General features: G+C 50.5%; 1 protein-coding gene across 2 annotated transcripts in view; it reads left to right on the top strand.

Annotated features, from left to right (window-relative positions):
• The window catches only part of IPO13 (importin 13), a 42247-nt gene that overhangs the window by 175 nt on the left and 25889 nt on the right, over nt 1-16183 (top strand). For both annotated transcript variants that reach the window (XM_062580935.1, XM_062580934.1), the window contains exon 2: nt 10380-11116. In XM_062580935.1, coding sequence (XP_062436919.1) covers nt 10380-11116 — 737 coding nt within the window. The remainder of the gene's footprint in view (nt 1-10379; nt 11117-16183) is intronic.

The raw sequence follows: 16183 nt of genomic DNA, 5'->3' as shown, positions 1-16183 counted from the left end.
GTTGCGTAACGGCGCCGCGGCCGAAGGGCGCTTCCCCCGCGGCGCTGCGGGGCTCCGCGGCCCCGGGGGGCGAGGGGGGGCTCTGCGTCCGGTGCTTGGGGGGCGGCGGAGAAGGCGGGTGGGGGGGCGCGAAGGGGTCCGGCCGCGGCGGCCGGCGCTGCCGGCGGCGCGGTCGGGCGGGGAGGGACCGGTGGCCGCTCTGGTGCCGCTGCCGTCGTGAAAAGCTTTCAGAGGGCCCCTGGCCGGGCAGCGCGTTCCCGAGGCTGTGCTCGGCCCGCCGCGCGGCTCCCGCCGGTGCCCGAGGCGCTCCTCGGTGCCGCCGCGCTGGAGGAGCCGTGTCCTGGCCGCTGAAATGCGGGAGCGGTCGTGGAGACTGCGGCCTGCCCGTGCCGCGCTCCTGGCGCTTGGAAGAGCTCCGAGCGGCCTCTGTGCGACCTGAAATTCCTCCCGGCGACCGAGCAGGGCAGCGAAGCGACCGCCCGAGGAGGCGGAGAAGTAAACAGCTCCCCTTAGGTGATCTTGGAGACGATGGGGACAGGAGAGCGGTGGGTGCGTCTGCGAAGGGCCCACGGCAAGAGAACGCTTCTTCTTTCAGTCATGTTATCAGCCGGCCGTTCAGAGACTGACAACGTGTAGATCCAGTAGTTTGGTCCCTGGACAGCTAGTGGGAATCCCAGTGTCCTTGTTTTTCTCAGATAAGAATAGATCAAGTTTCTTGCCAAAGCAATGCCCACGGGGTTGCTGGTGGGCATATCACTGGTTTCACATGCATCCCTGTGTGTAGGAGCTTGTCCTGCTTGTTAGGAGATGGCCACGATCAGAAGTGTGAGATTTGTACCCGGACTCTGATTTCCTTTGTGGTCCAAGGTGAGACAGCCCATCTCTTTCTGTCTTAGGCGTCTGCCAATAGAATAGGCAGAAAGTGGCAGTGAGGATTAACTAGTATCTGCAAAAACTACATAAATGCCGAGTTCCGCAGCTTGATCTGCGTGTATTCAGGGCTACTGGATAATTTTGCCTCTGATTTTCCTTCTCTTCAGCAAACACAAACTGCTCCTTTGTTTGTGCCAACAATGAAGCAAATGTTGGCGTTAGAAAGGTTGGTGGTGCCCAGGGTGGGGGTTGGCCTGGTGTTCCCTGGGTGAAGTAGGGCTGTGCAGAAATAGCGCTCTCCATTCTGCTCCGGATTTAATCCCCAGGATGTCTGGGAGAAGGCAAATATGCCCTCTAGGATGCTTCACCTCCCCTCCCCCTGCCTGTCTGAGCTCTTCCAGTTGGAGGCTTTGCAATCTCAGTTGACGTACTTGCAAGATGCAGCTGCGGGCTGTGGTGGGGGCTCTGAACTGCTGGCTGGCTGCGGGGACAGTGCTGACAGAGAGAGACTAGGGACAGTAGCACTGCCCTGAAATCGGAAGGGCACAGTGGCAACAAATCAAATCGCTACCCAGGTCGGGCTTCAGTAAGGAAGAAATGTAGGATGGAGTCAGGAAAAGCTCTGAGGTTCAAAGTGTCTCAGAGTCCTCCTATATCTGCTTTTCCAAAGAAGGGTTGTAGGCTATTTCTGATGCAAATCAAACAAAAAAACTGGATCCTGATGGGGGCTGGACTTGTGGGAGGGCTTGTGGGTAGAGCCACTTTGTCAGAGTTGATACTGACAAATAAATGCTGCTTTTCCTGGCCCAGGTTTTTGTTCTGCCTGTCAAATTTCGTACCTCACTCTATTAATAATGTTGAATACTGATTAAAGCCAGCATTCATCTTCACTCTGAATTAGGTGATGGTAAACGCTGGGGTTAGAAACCGAGTACGGAGCTGGTCCTGTCTAAGTCAGAAGGTCAACCACAATGGAAGTCATCCTGTGCCGGAGTACGTGTGGCAGTTTTAACTAGGGAAACCTCTGTTTAGACAGTGCCTGTCAGTTAGACCCTCCAGAGGGCTTTGAAGGAGAGGATTCAGATTGCTGGGAAGATTATTCCATGCCCTTACTCCATGTTTTTTTTTGTTTTTTTTTTTTTTTTTTTTTTTAATGCTAATGGACTAGAAAGTGACTGTGGGGTATCTTGTTTTGCAGAGGTCCGTGTGCTTTTGTAGCTGGAAAGGATCACTGCCATGTTTATTCAGCATGACATGAGCCAGAAAGAGCCTGCTAGTTATAGCTGTAAGAGTCTTAACAGTTGCAGGCTAGTGGGGAGCAGGAGGGTATGGATGCCGTAGGCTGGGCCAGGTCTGCCCTGTGATGGCCAGCCAGGGCTGCTGACATCATTGGAAAGCCTGCAGGCAGCAGCTGTGCAGGCTGTCCTCTGTTTCCAAGGAGGTGCCAGGCACTGCACTTCAGGTGCATGACAGAGCTCTTGGGAACCTTTTGAAAATGACTCTCTGCTCCATTTTTCTGTACGGATGTCTCCCTTTACATATGGAAGGAGCTGGGCCCCTCTGCGGCAGAGCCATTCTGGTACAGTTACTGTGTCAGGATCCTCCAGTCCCAACTTAGGGCTCTTGGGCTCTTGCACTTTGCTGCTTTTTTTTTTAATTATTCCAAGTCTGACCTAAATGCCCCATTGGTTTAAATACAGCTAGAATAAGCTCGTGTGACCATGCCATGTCTTGCTGCTGGGCACCCGGGAGCTCTGGGCTGTCACTCCTTCCTCATGTACCGGCTGCTGAGCAAGGCTCTGCCTTTGCAGTTGGAAGAATCCAAGGCAAAAAAAGGCTGAATAAAGCAAGGCCTCAGGCTTTGAGGACAGTCTGCCTCCTCATGCACAAATGGTGCAGTCTGGTTGTTGGATTGTGCTTGCTCTTCCCTGGCTAGGAGTTATCCTCTCTTTGACTGGCAGTCTGGTGATGGAGCTCTGTTACCATGAGGAGGTGAAGTTCTTGCTGCAGTGTGAACTCTGCTCAGTTCAAGATGGATTGCAGGCATTCAGTCTCTGCTGCCTGTATCTGTCTCTAAGGAGCAGTGGGAGGCTGCATTGCAGGACTTCTGCCTTGCATTTTGATTTCCCTTGGGTCAAAGTTGGTAGCACCTGACATTGCAGCTAGGTAGTAGGTATGGGAGGAGAGGAATGTAGGCCCTGTTTAACTGCTTTCAATGCAGTTGAATCTATGCTGAATCTGCCCTGACACTATCCCCCATTTTGAAATAAGAAAGAGGCTAGGGACTTTCTTGGGTGAATTTCCCAAGTGCACTGCTTTTTGTTGGTGGTGGGTTTTGTTTTTCATTTTTTTCTGATTCCTTCAAGGTCTTTCCTTCCTTGGCCTCTCATCCTCTGGGCTGTTTGTAATACTTACTGATGTCTTCTCCCTAACACATTAGTGGTCTGGCATCTCTGGGCCTTCCAGATTGCTCTGTGCCTCTCTGGAGATGCTGTATGAATGCATAAAGCCTCTCCAGCAGGATAGGTAGGTGGGGTGTCATGGAGCTGACATCTGGAGCCTCTTCTGGGACTAGAGAGGGTTGGCTTTGATCACTGCTCATCTGAGATGCTGAGGCTAGGTGATGTGGCAGCTGCAGGGGCTGCCTTCCACCCAGGAGAAAGAAGAGACACACAAGTGCATCTGATCTCCTCAGAAAAACATTATTGCCTGTCTTCTGAAACCTGATAGAGAGAATTACAGCTACGCCGGAATGGGAGCATAGTATTCCCCTCTGGTGTGCTGCTGAATGGCTCATCCTGTTGTTTCTTAGAAGCAGCCCATTTATACGAGATGTGGCAGCAGTCCCTCTGATGATGAGATAGGGACCTTGAGAGGGAGATACGCTAGCAACATTGAGGGAGGCGATGAGACATTTTATTTACCATTTAACAAGATCTAACTTCACCACAGGGGGTAGCTTCCATGCAGAACCAACCTTTGCTGAACTCCTTGCTCTTTCCTGTGTCATGTTTGGGATGTGTCAGCATGTCATGATTGCCAAGAGTCATCTTCGCTCTGCGAAGTCCTTAGCTAGATCCTCCTGTCAGCTCTGACTAGTTATGTGGTGGGAATCTGTGGGATGGGACCCTATGAGCTAACAGGAATTCTTGTCTCAAAGTACTTGTGAATTTGTTACCCAAAGTGACAACAAAAAACAGACGTGGCAGGTAGGGACATTAGGGTCATTCTTGCAGCTTCCTACCAGTCCTTCACTCCCAGGCTTCCTTTCCAGTTCTACTCACGCTTTGCTTGTGCAGTCCCCAAGCCCCCTTGCCACTGCTTCTCGGTACAGTTGGCAGTTGCCCTGTAGGTGCTTCCTCCCTTCTTCCTGAAAAGCAGGCCGAGCCCCGTGCTACACCAAGAGAGTCTATGTCTCTTAAAACTCATGTCTCTGCTAGGGACCACACTCTTTTCTGCAAAGAGATTTTTACAATGAAACAACTGGATTTTGCAGATGCCCTAACATGAGTTGTACACAGCAGGAGTGACGCAGAGGCCACAGAGTTGTGTCTGGGCTGTATCACCTTCCATCTGGCAATGGAAGTGGTGCTGGCTGTCAGCAAGCCTGTAGCAAGGATTTGGTGTGGACAAGCTAGGACTGAAGTTGGAACTTAAGTGGCTGCACATTGGATTAGGAGAGGAAAGAGCCTGTTCTTTGTGACTGCTGAAGGTGCCTGGGAGCAGGAGCAGCATGCCTGGCAACATACAAGGCTTTATTTTTGCGTTCGTTTGTTATCCTTAGTGCTTCAGCAGCTTTTGCCTTTCTGGGGCTGCTTTCAGCTTTTTTTTTTTTTTTTTTTTTTTTTTGCTGCCATTTTAGAGAGTATCGCTGGTTCGCCGGGGGGTAGCACTTAAGTTCTCTTTGCTTTGCAGAGCCATGGTAATGGCTGCACTGTTACAGGCCTAGAGCACTGGCTGTGTGAGTGTGCGTTCAGCTAGAAAGGATGTGGAGAGTGCAGTTGGAGAGAAATCCCAGTGGTTGTTGCTGGTGAAGGCTGGTGGCTGCCAGTGCCCCTGAGGAAAGGGATTGTTGCCGCAGCTTCCTTTGGCAGGCCGTGAATGTGGATGCTGGGCAAGGAGCCTACACCCAATGTTGGCAAAAGCAGAGCGTGGTTTGCAGCTTAGTGTCTTCCCTGCCTGGTTGCAAGCATTGCAACTGTACCTGTGTCTCTGCTTAAGCAGATCAGCCCCTGGAGATGTAACTTTTCTCTGTGGAGCCCTTGAGAAACAGCAGGCAAGACACTTTTGGTGTGTGGGTGGGAGCTACGAATTTGAGGGTCCTCTTCTCGTCCCTGAAACAGCTCTGATACAACACTTCTTAGCTGGTCAGCAGTCTCTGGTGAGCTGGCAGACCATATTTTAATTTATTTACCTAGTACAGTCAGGGAAAGAAATTGATATTTCTCTGCAAAAGCTCCAAGGATGAGGACTCCAGAGATGCTGGGCTTGTAGCAGCTGCTGCAGTTCCTTTTCTCTAATGATATCGGAGTACCATCTAAGAGCAGTTTTCCTTGCTTGGCAGTAACTTCCTTGGAATATTCCCCCTTCCTCCCTTCCAAAACCACTAGGGTAAGATCTCTGACCTGTGTCTACTGGGCAAGTTCCTCTGCCACAAGATAGCTTTAGATCTGATAGATGTCTGATCCCATGCAAGTAACTAGAGCCCAACTGGGGTTTGACTGCGCCTTTTTAAAGTGGCGAAGACCCATAGTAATAAGCTTGGGTTATTTTCAGCCAAGCACAGAAGATGTTGGAGAAAGCTCATCCCCTGGCCAAAGGGCATAGCTGACAGCTGGGCTGTTTACACAGTCTCATGTTACAGGTCTAATTGTGGAAGAGGCAGGTCTGTTGTCAGCCACACTTTTACATCAAAATGCACAAAGCCCTCCTATTAGCTGTCACTGCCCAATTTCGTGGCAGAAGTGCTGCTTCTTCCTAGCACTAAGCTAATGAGTGTTCCTCATAATATCCAGCACTTCGTTATTGGCCGGAAAGTGCATGCCAGCATGGTGATGTCTGGAGTTAAAAGTCAGACAGCAGCTGGTGCCAATACCTGCCTCTGAATAGAGGATTTTGCCTTTCTGCTAGGGGCATGCGTGGGTGTATTCAGGTAGCCTTCTGCAGAGCACACTGCCGTGCAGCTCTGTCCCCTGCACTCTTTGCAGAGGGTGGTACTAAGTTGATGTATGTGGTAGGTTAGGGAGAGAACTGGTCTTCTCTGAAGGGTTTCATCTGGTGCTTTGAGGGGGATTAAGATGTGCCTTGATGGCCCTCTAGAAAGCTTTTCTTTGGGCATGTGGTGCAAAGCAACAGAGCAGGTACGGGTGCAGTGCTCTGTCAGCAAGCCCCAGCGCGTGTGCTGCCTTGTGTCTCCGACTGACCTGTGTTGTGTGTGTTCAGGCAAGAACAGCTGTACTCTGTGAGGCCGGAGCTGCCTAATCTAGGATCCTGTCCCTGAAAAAATACCTAGTGAAAAGAGGAAATGAACAGGCCAGCAGTGATATTTTTCCAGGATACTCTTCTAATAGTTTGCTTTATGGGGACTTCCTGAGCTGGGGATACAGTACCTGTGTTTTATAGCCAGTGATGGATTTTTCTTACTGTTTCTTGAAGCAATCTGTTAAAATGGGGGGTAATAGATAGTTGAGGCCTTTATTGTTACTTCCTCTATGAATCACTGCTTATCTGTACTGAATTTCGGTGAGATGCTTCTTACTCTTCGTAGACAACTTTAGTTTTGATGATCTGAGTAATTTGGTTTGATCAGTAGACTTTGTCATCTTGCTGTTCACCCTCTCTTCCAGATCATTATAGACATGCTGAACAGTATATGCTCTAGTCCAAAACCCTGTGGGCTTCCACTGGAAAACTTCCCTGAACTCTTCTGTAAGGAGGTTCGGTTCGGCCATGTGGTGTTGCTGGGCGATGGATGTCTCTTGGGAGGTTTTACTGTTAAAATTGGACACAAAGGGCAGTGCAGAGAGACTGTAAAAGGTGCCCGGTGAGGCACTCAAATGGTGTTAGTGGGCAAGCTGTCCTACATAGTTGTAATGCTGACCTGCACATGGCCTAGAGAGAGGGTTTTGCTACCTCATTGCTCCCTGTTTTTCTGTCATAGTAGTGGTGACTTACCTCCAGCCTGAGAGCTGCAAGGAGCACTGCCGTAGCACTCCTGCTCTGCTGCCATCGTTACAGTGCAGCAGCCAGTTTTTGCTTAGATTGTGCCAAAGTCTCTGCTGTGTAGCCTGTGTGCAGCATTTTAGTAGTATGAGCCTCAGCCTTGTACCTGGTTCCGTCCGGTCAGTCGCTCCTCTCCTTTTAGTCAAGGGAGTCCATGCGAGTGCTGGGGCCAGCTTGCCTGGAGGCAGTGGCAGGATCAGGCCCCAACCCCAGGCACCGCTAGCGACTCTAGTCAGCCAGGAGGATGAGCTTGCGGCTGCAATCACTTCCCAGTGGGCAATCCCTGTGTGCCGCCGGTGTGACTGCCGCCCCGCTGTGCTCAGCGTCACCTGTAATACTGCGTGAGGCTTGCCCTCTGCTTGTCGCTCCAGAGGCGTGATACGGTGTACACGGAATATGTGCTGTGCTTTCCGTACCCCCCCCCCCCCGCCATGCGATTACGAAAACGGCCACCTCAAAAACTGGTGGAGGTGAGGCATGGTGGGGAGCTTGTAAATTGGAAATAAAGTGCTAAAGGCCAAATCTGTCATCCGCACATACTATATTACGTTCTTTTCAAACCTCGTACTGAATTGGAGGTTAGGGCTCATGAGATATATGTACAGGCTGTATGCACCATACATGATGTATGGTGCATAAGGTTTTTTTTTTTCTCACAATTTTTGAAGTATTAGCAGCAAAAATACTAAAAATAGAAGAAATACATTAATTAGGGAATGCATGGGTGTGTAAATAGAGAAGCTGGGAGGAGGCTGGGAGAGACCTCAGGCTGGAGCAGAGGGCAGGAGGAATGCTCCACGCTCTGCGTTTTGTCTCTTGTGCTGGTGTCGAGGGAGCAAGGAAGGAAAGGAGTGGACTGTCACAGTCTCTATACGTCTGAAGGGAGATTTTGTTTGGAAAGAAAATAGGAAGCAAGCTCTGACAAGAGCAAATAAGAGGCTTAAGACAGTGAGAGGAGAAGGTAGTTCAGAGCTCCTGCTTGAGCCTTGCTGCAGGATGACTCAGTCTTCAGCCAAAGAGCTGGGCACTCGCTTACTTGCAGAGTAAGAGGGGTCCAGGTTCCTAGCCCTGAAGGCAGCTGAGCTTTTAGCCCCTCTTCATCTGTCATTCAATAATGAAGTTACTTGATTCTTTCAGGAGGGGGAGAGGGGTAGTGCTTATCTCTTCCCCAACAATTTAGTGATGCTGCAGGCAGAAGTCCTAAATAGTTGAGAACAGAGCTAAGGTTTCAGACAGCTATTGATAATGCATGGACTTACCTTGGTTACTTCTGTATTGGGACAGATTTTTCTCTCCCTGTGTCCTCCTCATCCAGGGTTAGCCATTTTTTTGTCTCAGCATATATCTTCTCTTACTAGAACAAAAGCATAACCACACAGACTGTGCCGGCTGGCTGTGTCTCCTAATAAATCTTTCATAATCTTTCTTTTTCAGGAATGTGGCCTATATCCTCACTTCCTCCCCTGTCCCAATGCTGTTTAAGCCTTAAAAAGAGACATTTCAAATGATGTCCCGGGCAAGGTTTTCTCTGTAATGCGTCTGCCATTTTGTCATGCTCCATGGTCTCGAGCTAGGAAGCAGCAAGAGCTACATGCGCTTACTTAGGAAGCTTGTTCCTGTGCCCTAGGCTGCCAGCTTTCCATGCTTAAAAATAGTGTTTAAATCCTCTCCTAGGTACAAGAATCACACAAGAATTTCACAGAGCTTTCAAGGAGAGAGGAGGAGGATATTTGAGACCTGGAGTCAGGACAGGACCACAAAAAGATCATCTGCACCAGCTGGAACCTTCTGGTTTAACAGTCAGGTGCAATGGATGCAGGATAGCCTGACAAGTGGCGTTGCCTTTTCCTGGAATACGAAGTCAGTGATTTGAAATGAAACATGCTGTGCAAAGCAGAAAAACTTACTGCTTGATGCTGGAGTTCAGGCAAAGTGTAGTTACTTTTCCTGCTTCATGTGTTAGGGCAGCATTCGTTACCAAATTGCGTCCACATGAGATTCTTTCCCAGTGGTATATGGTCATAATACTATATTGATTCTTTAAGACTTATTCTTCAATCTTGGTGTTGCTTGCTTTTGGAGACAGCATACCAGGCTGGATAGGACTATTCTGTGCTGTGATGGCATTTGGAGGGTGGAGGAGATATTTTTTTCTGTACTTTGCAGCTCTGTGTAAAGGAATGCAGTTCTGTCATAAGCCATGTACTGTATTCTTTCATCTCTCTTCCATTCATACTGCAGTCTGTTCTGCCCACTCTTGCTAGCAATGAGTTTTCTCTCATTGCATCTGGTCCAGAGGCTACAGGTACTCTTGCTGCTGCTGGAGGAGTGTGCCTCTTCCCCAGTGCATGAGGTGTCTTGCACCTTGTCAGGATAAATATTTTATTAGTATTGACTGTAAGAGCTGTATGACATTCCTCTGCAAATAAAACGTAGCAGCCTATGTAATACCTTTCATGTGGATCTCCAAGCTCTGCAAAGCAGTAACTAGATCTCTCAAAGCCTGTTTGAGCAGGTAAGTGATGTTCTCATTTTTCGTATGGGGAAAGTGAATGAAGAATCCCAAACTGTACTGGGAGTTGGTGGCAGAGGCAGGATTAAATGTGTGCTCTCCCAGCTCCCTGGCACAGTTGTAATTGGTCGGGTTTGGGAATACTTCAAAGGGACTCTGTGGGAAGATTAATCCCCGAGCTTAGTGACTGTGGTGTGTAAAACCTGACAGACAGAAATATCTGCAGTGGCTCTTACGTTCCTTCGACTCTCAGGCGCAAGCTTTGTGCTGCGCATGTGGAGAGTCTGTCTGCAGTTTTCTGAAAGCCAGGATAGGTGAAAGGCAGGAGTTAGAGTGTGCTACCGTCCCTTGTGCACCTGGGACCTTACAGTGCTCGCTGCAATGGAGAGGGGTGTTGTGCAAACTCTCTTGTGACAATGAATCAGAAAAAGAGGCTGACAGGTTCAGTCTGAGTGAGGGAGAGGATGGGAGATGAGTAAGGAAAAGAATATTCCAGAGCGCTGGTTTTGAAGAGGAGGAGGGGAAAAATAGTTTTCAGGTTCTTTCCTGCTGCCAGAGCTCTTACTGCATTGAGAGTCTAATGAGGGAGGCCATCTAAATCAGGCTGTTCTAGTGTAAGGCAGGAAAATGGGTTGATTTCACAGGTTACCTGCTGAAGGGTGGTCTGTGAGCCGATTTCTGGACTCTGCCCCTGCTGCAGGTTAATGCTGCCCTGCTGGGGCAGAACACAGCTGTGTTCTTTAGTTCTAAGATGCCCCTCTGTCTCTTTCAGGCTCTCCATCAGCTATACTACGACCCAAACATCGAGAACAAGAACTTAGCTCAGAAATGGCTGATGCAGGCCCAGGTCTCACCCCAGGCATGGCACTTCAGCTGGCTTCTTCTCAATACGGACAAGGTACCTGAGATCCAGTACTTTGGTGCCAGCGCTCTCCATATTAAAATCTCTCGCTACTGGAATGACATCCCAGCGGATCAGTATGAAAGCCTCAAGTCTCAGCTCTTCACCCAGATCACCCGCTTCGCCAGTGGCTCCAAGATTGTGCTCACCAGGCTGTGTGTGGCGCTGGCCTCACTGGCACTTAGCATGATGCCAGAGGCTTGGCCCTGCGCGGTAGCAGACATGGTGCGCATGTTTCAGGCAGAGGACTCCAACGTGGACGGGAGGGCACGGTGCCTAGCACTCCTGGAACTGCTGACTGTGCTGCCAGAGGAGTTCCAGACCAGCCGACTGCCACAGTACCGCAAAGGCCAGGTGCGCAGCGTCCTGGCACAGGAGTGTGGCTCTGTCTTCCCTTTGCTTGAACAGCTGCTGCAGCAGCAGGACTCCCCGGGCTTCATCAAGCAGAAGGTGTTGAAGTGCTTCTCTAGCTGGGTGCAGCTGGAGATCCCGCTGATGGACTGTGAGAACCTGATCCAAGCAGCTTTCACCTCCCTGCAGGACCCAGAGCTCTTTGACACAGCAGTGGAGGCTGTTGTCAATGCCATTTCCCAGCCAGATGCCCAGAGGTAAGGGCAACCTCTCCTACACCTTTCTTACTGCAGGGAGGTGCTCCTGGTATGACACCTACTGAGGAATAGAGATGGAAAGGAAAAACTTAAGGCTCTTTTTCCAGCTACCATTAGACCTTGGCAATGATGATGATAGGATTTGGAAGCAGGAGATGTGAGAAGCATCTGGAGTCTCCCAGTCTTAATTGGTTGGTCTTGGGAAGCTTTGCACTAAAGTTGACTTGCAGGCAGCTTTGCTTTGTGCATGTTACTGCTCCTGCCCATCTTACTAGAGGGTTTTCCCAGAGACTGCCCAGCTTGGGCTGGAGTGGGGATGTTGCTAGCCATTTGGCTAATCCTCCCTGTGGACTGGAGCATGTGACTTTAAGTACTGTGTTCAGAGGTTCTGTGCTGGTCCTTGTCTCTGCAGCAGCAGCTTCCTTCCTCTTGATCCACCTCTTGTATTGGGTGGTGCTTTTGAGCAGCAGTGCCTGAGAGCTCTCAGTTGTGCCTCATGACAGTAAGGCAGCCATAGCCCGTCTCTATCCTCCTCTTAAGCAAGGTCTCCCATCTGGCTTGTGTGTCAGACCCTGCAGTGCCGAACAGGGGAGCAGCTGCCTTGACTCAGGCCAGAGAGAGCTCAAAGACTCCCTGCTGTCCTCATGCCTCTTGTCAAGCCAAGGAGCTTATTGGATGCAAAGATAACTAAACTAGACCTGTCTGTCTTCTCCCTCTCCCTGACTCTAACAGCTCAGTCCAGCTGAGCGCTCATCCTTTTTTGTTCTTGACTGCGACTGCCCCTGGAAAAGCTGAACTACAAGCCAGGATGGAGGAAGGCCCTGCCCGGACCATGCTGCAGGGCCCTAAGCCCTTTTGCTTGGCAATGTTGGCTGAGTTGCTGTCAGCTCTTGGGACCGATGCCCGCAAAAGTGCATTTGCTTCGTGGTTCCCTTGGTCACATCTCCTCCTAGTTGCTTAGCAACCTTCCCCCTTTCCTGGTTAAGAGGAGGGTTTAATTGAAGGCTGGGCTGAGCTAGTGCTGCTGTGCATCAGGCAGGCTCTGACCCCTCTGCAGAGGTGCTGATGCTGCTGGTGCTGAGATTTTAAGCACTTGTCCTTCTGGTTTCAGGGCAGAGGCAGCCAGCACAATCCCTGGCTCAAAGGCAGCGTGGGCCTGCCCTCATTAAAGATGAAAGAACACCATCAAAGATTAAAGTGCATTGGGAGAGTAGTCCCAGTGTGCAAAGGAACCGTCAGGATTTTGACACAGCATTGTGTGTTGGGACATGCCGTCTCATTTGCTGATGTTCAGAAGACAACCACAAGCAGCTTTTCTTCGTAGCAGACAAAGGCTATGGGCCAGCCCAAATCCTTGTAACAGCATTGCTATAGAAAACCATGCTGTTTGTGAAGGTGGCATGCAGTTCTGAAATTTTTGACTCTTTGCCTTCCATCCCTTTCATTTCCCTTGAATCTTTGAAGTCTCTATTTCCCCCCGTGTGAAGGAGCCTAGCCTTGCAGTACTGTTTCTGAGTTGTATTAAAAGTTTGAGCTTTCTGTTGGGCTTTCAAAGTGGATTTTAGTGAGAAGAGTCGGACTAACTCTGACTCCCTGACTGAGACGAGACTTTTCTCTCTGCGCTTGTGCTAAGCTGCTATGGAGTGTCTGGTCCCATTTAGTCCTGCCACGCTGGCCAGTTCCTTACAGCATCAGCCCCACCTGGGCTTGCTTTCAGTCCTTCACTCTGTCAGGATTTTTGACCCGTGGCAGAGTACCCTCGTGTTTGCCTATGGTGGGCAGTGCCCAGGAGGAAGTGAGCAGCTGGCCTGAAAGGCTGGTCAGTGTGTGTCAGGCTGAAGCAGCCCCGATCCTGGAGGTGCCTGGACAGCGGAGTCATTGTCAGCAGAGCTGCCCTGCCAGGCGGCGTGTGGTGCGGCCGTCCCGGCTGCCGCCTTGTCGGGACTGTCAGCCGCTTGAAAGAGGGGCTGTCTTGAGCAGGATTTTGCTTCGTGCTGAGATCTTGGATGTCTTCAAAAGTGGGGTGCTGAAGGAGTCAGTTCTGTGATGATACCCCAAAATATGGGGCACAAGTGTCCTACTGCAGCAGCTTGCTTTCCTCTCCAGCTCCCACTCACAAGTAGTTGGACGGGCAGTTAGTTTTCTGCCCCTCCAAAGGGTTTGTGATGTGCCTGTGTGACGGATGAAGGTGATAGCAGGGGACGCACCCAAAGCAGAGAGGGACACTAAATAGGGGACTGGGTAGAAACGGGACTATGCTGCACTCCGTTCTCTCTGCTGTGCCTGTCCGTCATGCATGGGATGTGCGAGCTCTGGACTTCCTTCCACAGCTCTGATTGCTCCTTTTTGGTACTGGGGTTGGGATCTGCTGTTCACACCCCTTTTCTGTTGCCTGGAGGTACCTTTACTTGGGCAGCAGGGCTGTGGATGCCTTCTCTCTGGGGGCTGGAGTCATTTCCCTGTGTTTGTCTCAGCTGCTGCTGCCCTGGTCCTCTGCCAGCCCGGCACCTTACCTTGCTCCTGCCGTTGTATCTGAGTACTGCTCAGGCGGTAGCAGCTGGATTTGTACTGCCTGCCCAGCAACTGTAACGGCAGTATGTATGCCTGCCCCGTCCTGAGGATCAGCTTTAGGGGAGCACAAACAGCCCAGCGAGGGGATTGCTTCTTTTTGGGTAGCTGCTGTTTTTCCCTTGGAGTAATGGAGCAGCCCATTTCTGTCCCTCTGCGTGATTTACAGGGCTTTGCTTACGCCTTTCTTGGCTTGGTCCCTACTGACCTTGCCTCTGGTGTTGTGAGCAAAAGGGAGTTAGAGTGCCAGCAGAAGATGAGATTTGAACACACACAGGCCCTAGTATCCTGGTTCCAACCGATGTTTATTAGCTCTTGAAATGTCCTGGCCTCCTCTAGTGCTTGGACTGGCAGCCGTGCGGCTCACAGGGGGACCTGTTAGCATGCAGGGCCGCTGTTTCCCCCAGACCTCCGTGGGCTCCCTTTCTCTTTGTTTCTTGTATCCTCCTTTCCTCCTCCCTCCTCCTGCTGCCTCCTTTCCCTAGTGGTGGCAGTCCCGCCCCTCTGGCTTTGTAGCTCCGCCGCAGCAAATCCAGCTCTCCCCAAAGCCCCCAGGGAGGCTCCTGACCTTTCTGTCTCTTCTTGACAGTCTCAGAGGTTCCTGCTGCTTTTCAGCTGCTCTCTTCCTCCATGGTCTCCTGCCTTTGTTCTTGCAGAGGCCTGGCTCTGTGCTGCTTGAGTGTGCTCCCTGCTGCCCTTAGCTGCAGGCTCAGAGCATCCTCAGTGTTTCTCTGCTGACCTGGCCCTCTTCAGCTCATGGAGAGCTTTGTAGAGTGTTGCTCAATGACAGGATGTGTCTCTGGGCTCCCCTGATTCCCTCAGGTTTCTGTGGTTTTCACAGGCCCTATGCTTTTCCTTTTCACTCCTCCCAGCTGGCTTCATTAACATTTCTGCAGAGAAAGTCCTGCAGGTGTATTTTTAATGTCAGCAAAAGGCCCAGTGGTGACCTATATAAAAAAGACTCTGTAAGAGGACTATTCCTGCATTTGACCTGGTGGGATCAGGGCAGAGAGGTTACATCCCTGTGGGTACGATGTCAGTTCATCCTATGATTGTATCAGCAGGGCTGAGGGGGCAGCTACAGTAGGAGTGAGCCTTGGATATCTAGTCTCCTCTCCAAAGAGCAGAGCTAAGCCTGGCCTGACACTGAGCATCCTTTGCTTCTGCCCCAAGGGACAACTTGGGAGTCATCTTGCCAGGAGAGTGTTGACACCTTCTTGCAAGGTTTTTCTTGTGCTACAGCTCCTCATCTGCCAGCAGTCACCCAATGCAGGAGGGAGCAGCATGGAGCCACCCATGCCCAAATGCAGTAGCGCAGAGGGACCTTTTGATCAAAGCATCAGATGCAGAGCAGAGCTGCTGCTCTGAAGCACATCCTCAGTCCTGCCTGGCCAAGGAGGCTGTTCAGTCAGATCCTTGCTTGGCCAGCATGCCAGCTTGCTGTCAGGGGCTTGGAGGTAGGAGGCAGAGGCTCTCCTACAGCAGCTTTGTTTGAGACCCAGAAGAGACAAGGCTTTTATGAGCAATGAGCACTGCTTTTCATCCTGAGAACCTGGCGCTACAGCCTGCTGGGAGAGACAGGATGATCTGCAAACCAAGTATGGGACTGCAGGCTGGAGCTCTATGTTCTCATCCTGGCCTTGGTACTGACTTGCCTTTGGGTAAGTTGCTTGTGCTGGGGGATTCCACTTCTTTTTCTAGAAAAGGAGGAAGCAGAATTTACTTTTCTACCTCTGAGGTGTTACTAGAAGTGATGTAGCAGAGATCTGTAGGTGCAAAGTGTTCGATCTGTTTGTCTGCTAGGCAGTTGGAACCCTTCTGCTTTCCCAGAGGAGGGCTGTGTCTCTCAAGCAAGCTTGGCTTCATGCATTATTTGAATCTGCCTGGATGCTGCTCTTCTGTTAGGATGTGGCATTCTTGAGAAGAAACCTTGGACACTTGGCCAGAAACTGGTGGACTCCATCATATCTGTACAGACCTTCAATCCTGGGAACAGTAGGAAGCTCCTGAGTCACAGAAGGACAGGAACTAAGATACTCTTGCATCTCTTTTGCAGAGGAGGCTTGGGCTGGGTTTTGTCTTATTTAAAGATTATCCCCTGACTAAGCTGGTGAGAAAGCTGATTGAGCGTGCTGGAGTAGGAGACCTTAGCATTTTTGCCCACACTCCAACCTGGTGGATGGTGTTTGATAGTAGAGAGGCATCTCCATGGGGTGGGTACACATGATTTGAATTGTGGGGAGAGGGTGTCAGACTCTGAGGAGCTTCTCTGAAAGAAACAGGGTGTTGTTTCTGTGACGGAGCTAGCAAGATCACGTGGCATCTGGCCCTTCATTTTCTAGTCTTGGCAACTATGCTGAATCCCAGAAGAGGAATTTCACTGGAAGAGTTTTCCCAGCTCTTCATTAGAAACAGATTTTTAATATTTTTTTTTTTCATCAGGTCTTGGTGCTCTGTGGTTCAGACTTCAGATCAGGACATACCAGATTGCCCATGTGA

The sequence above is a fragment of the Rhea pennata genome, chromosome 8 (assembly GCF_028389875.1).
Source record: "Rhea pennata isolate bPtePen1 chromosome 8, bPtePen1.pri, whole genome shotgun sequence".
Taxonomy (NCBI): Eukaryota; Metazoa; Chordata; class Aves; order Rheiformes; family Rheidae; genus Rhea; species Rhea pennata.
The sequence above is the reverse complement of the archived record's forward strand: the minus strand, read 5'-3'. Positions and strand labels throughout refer to the sequence as shown.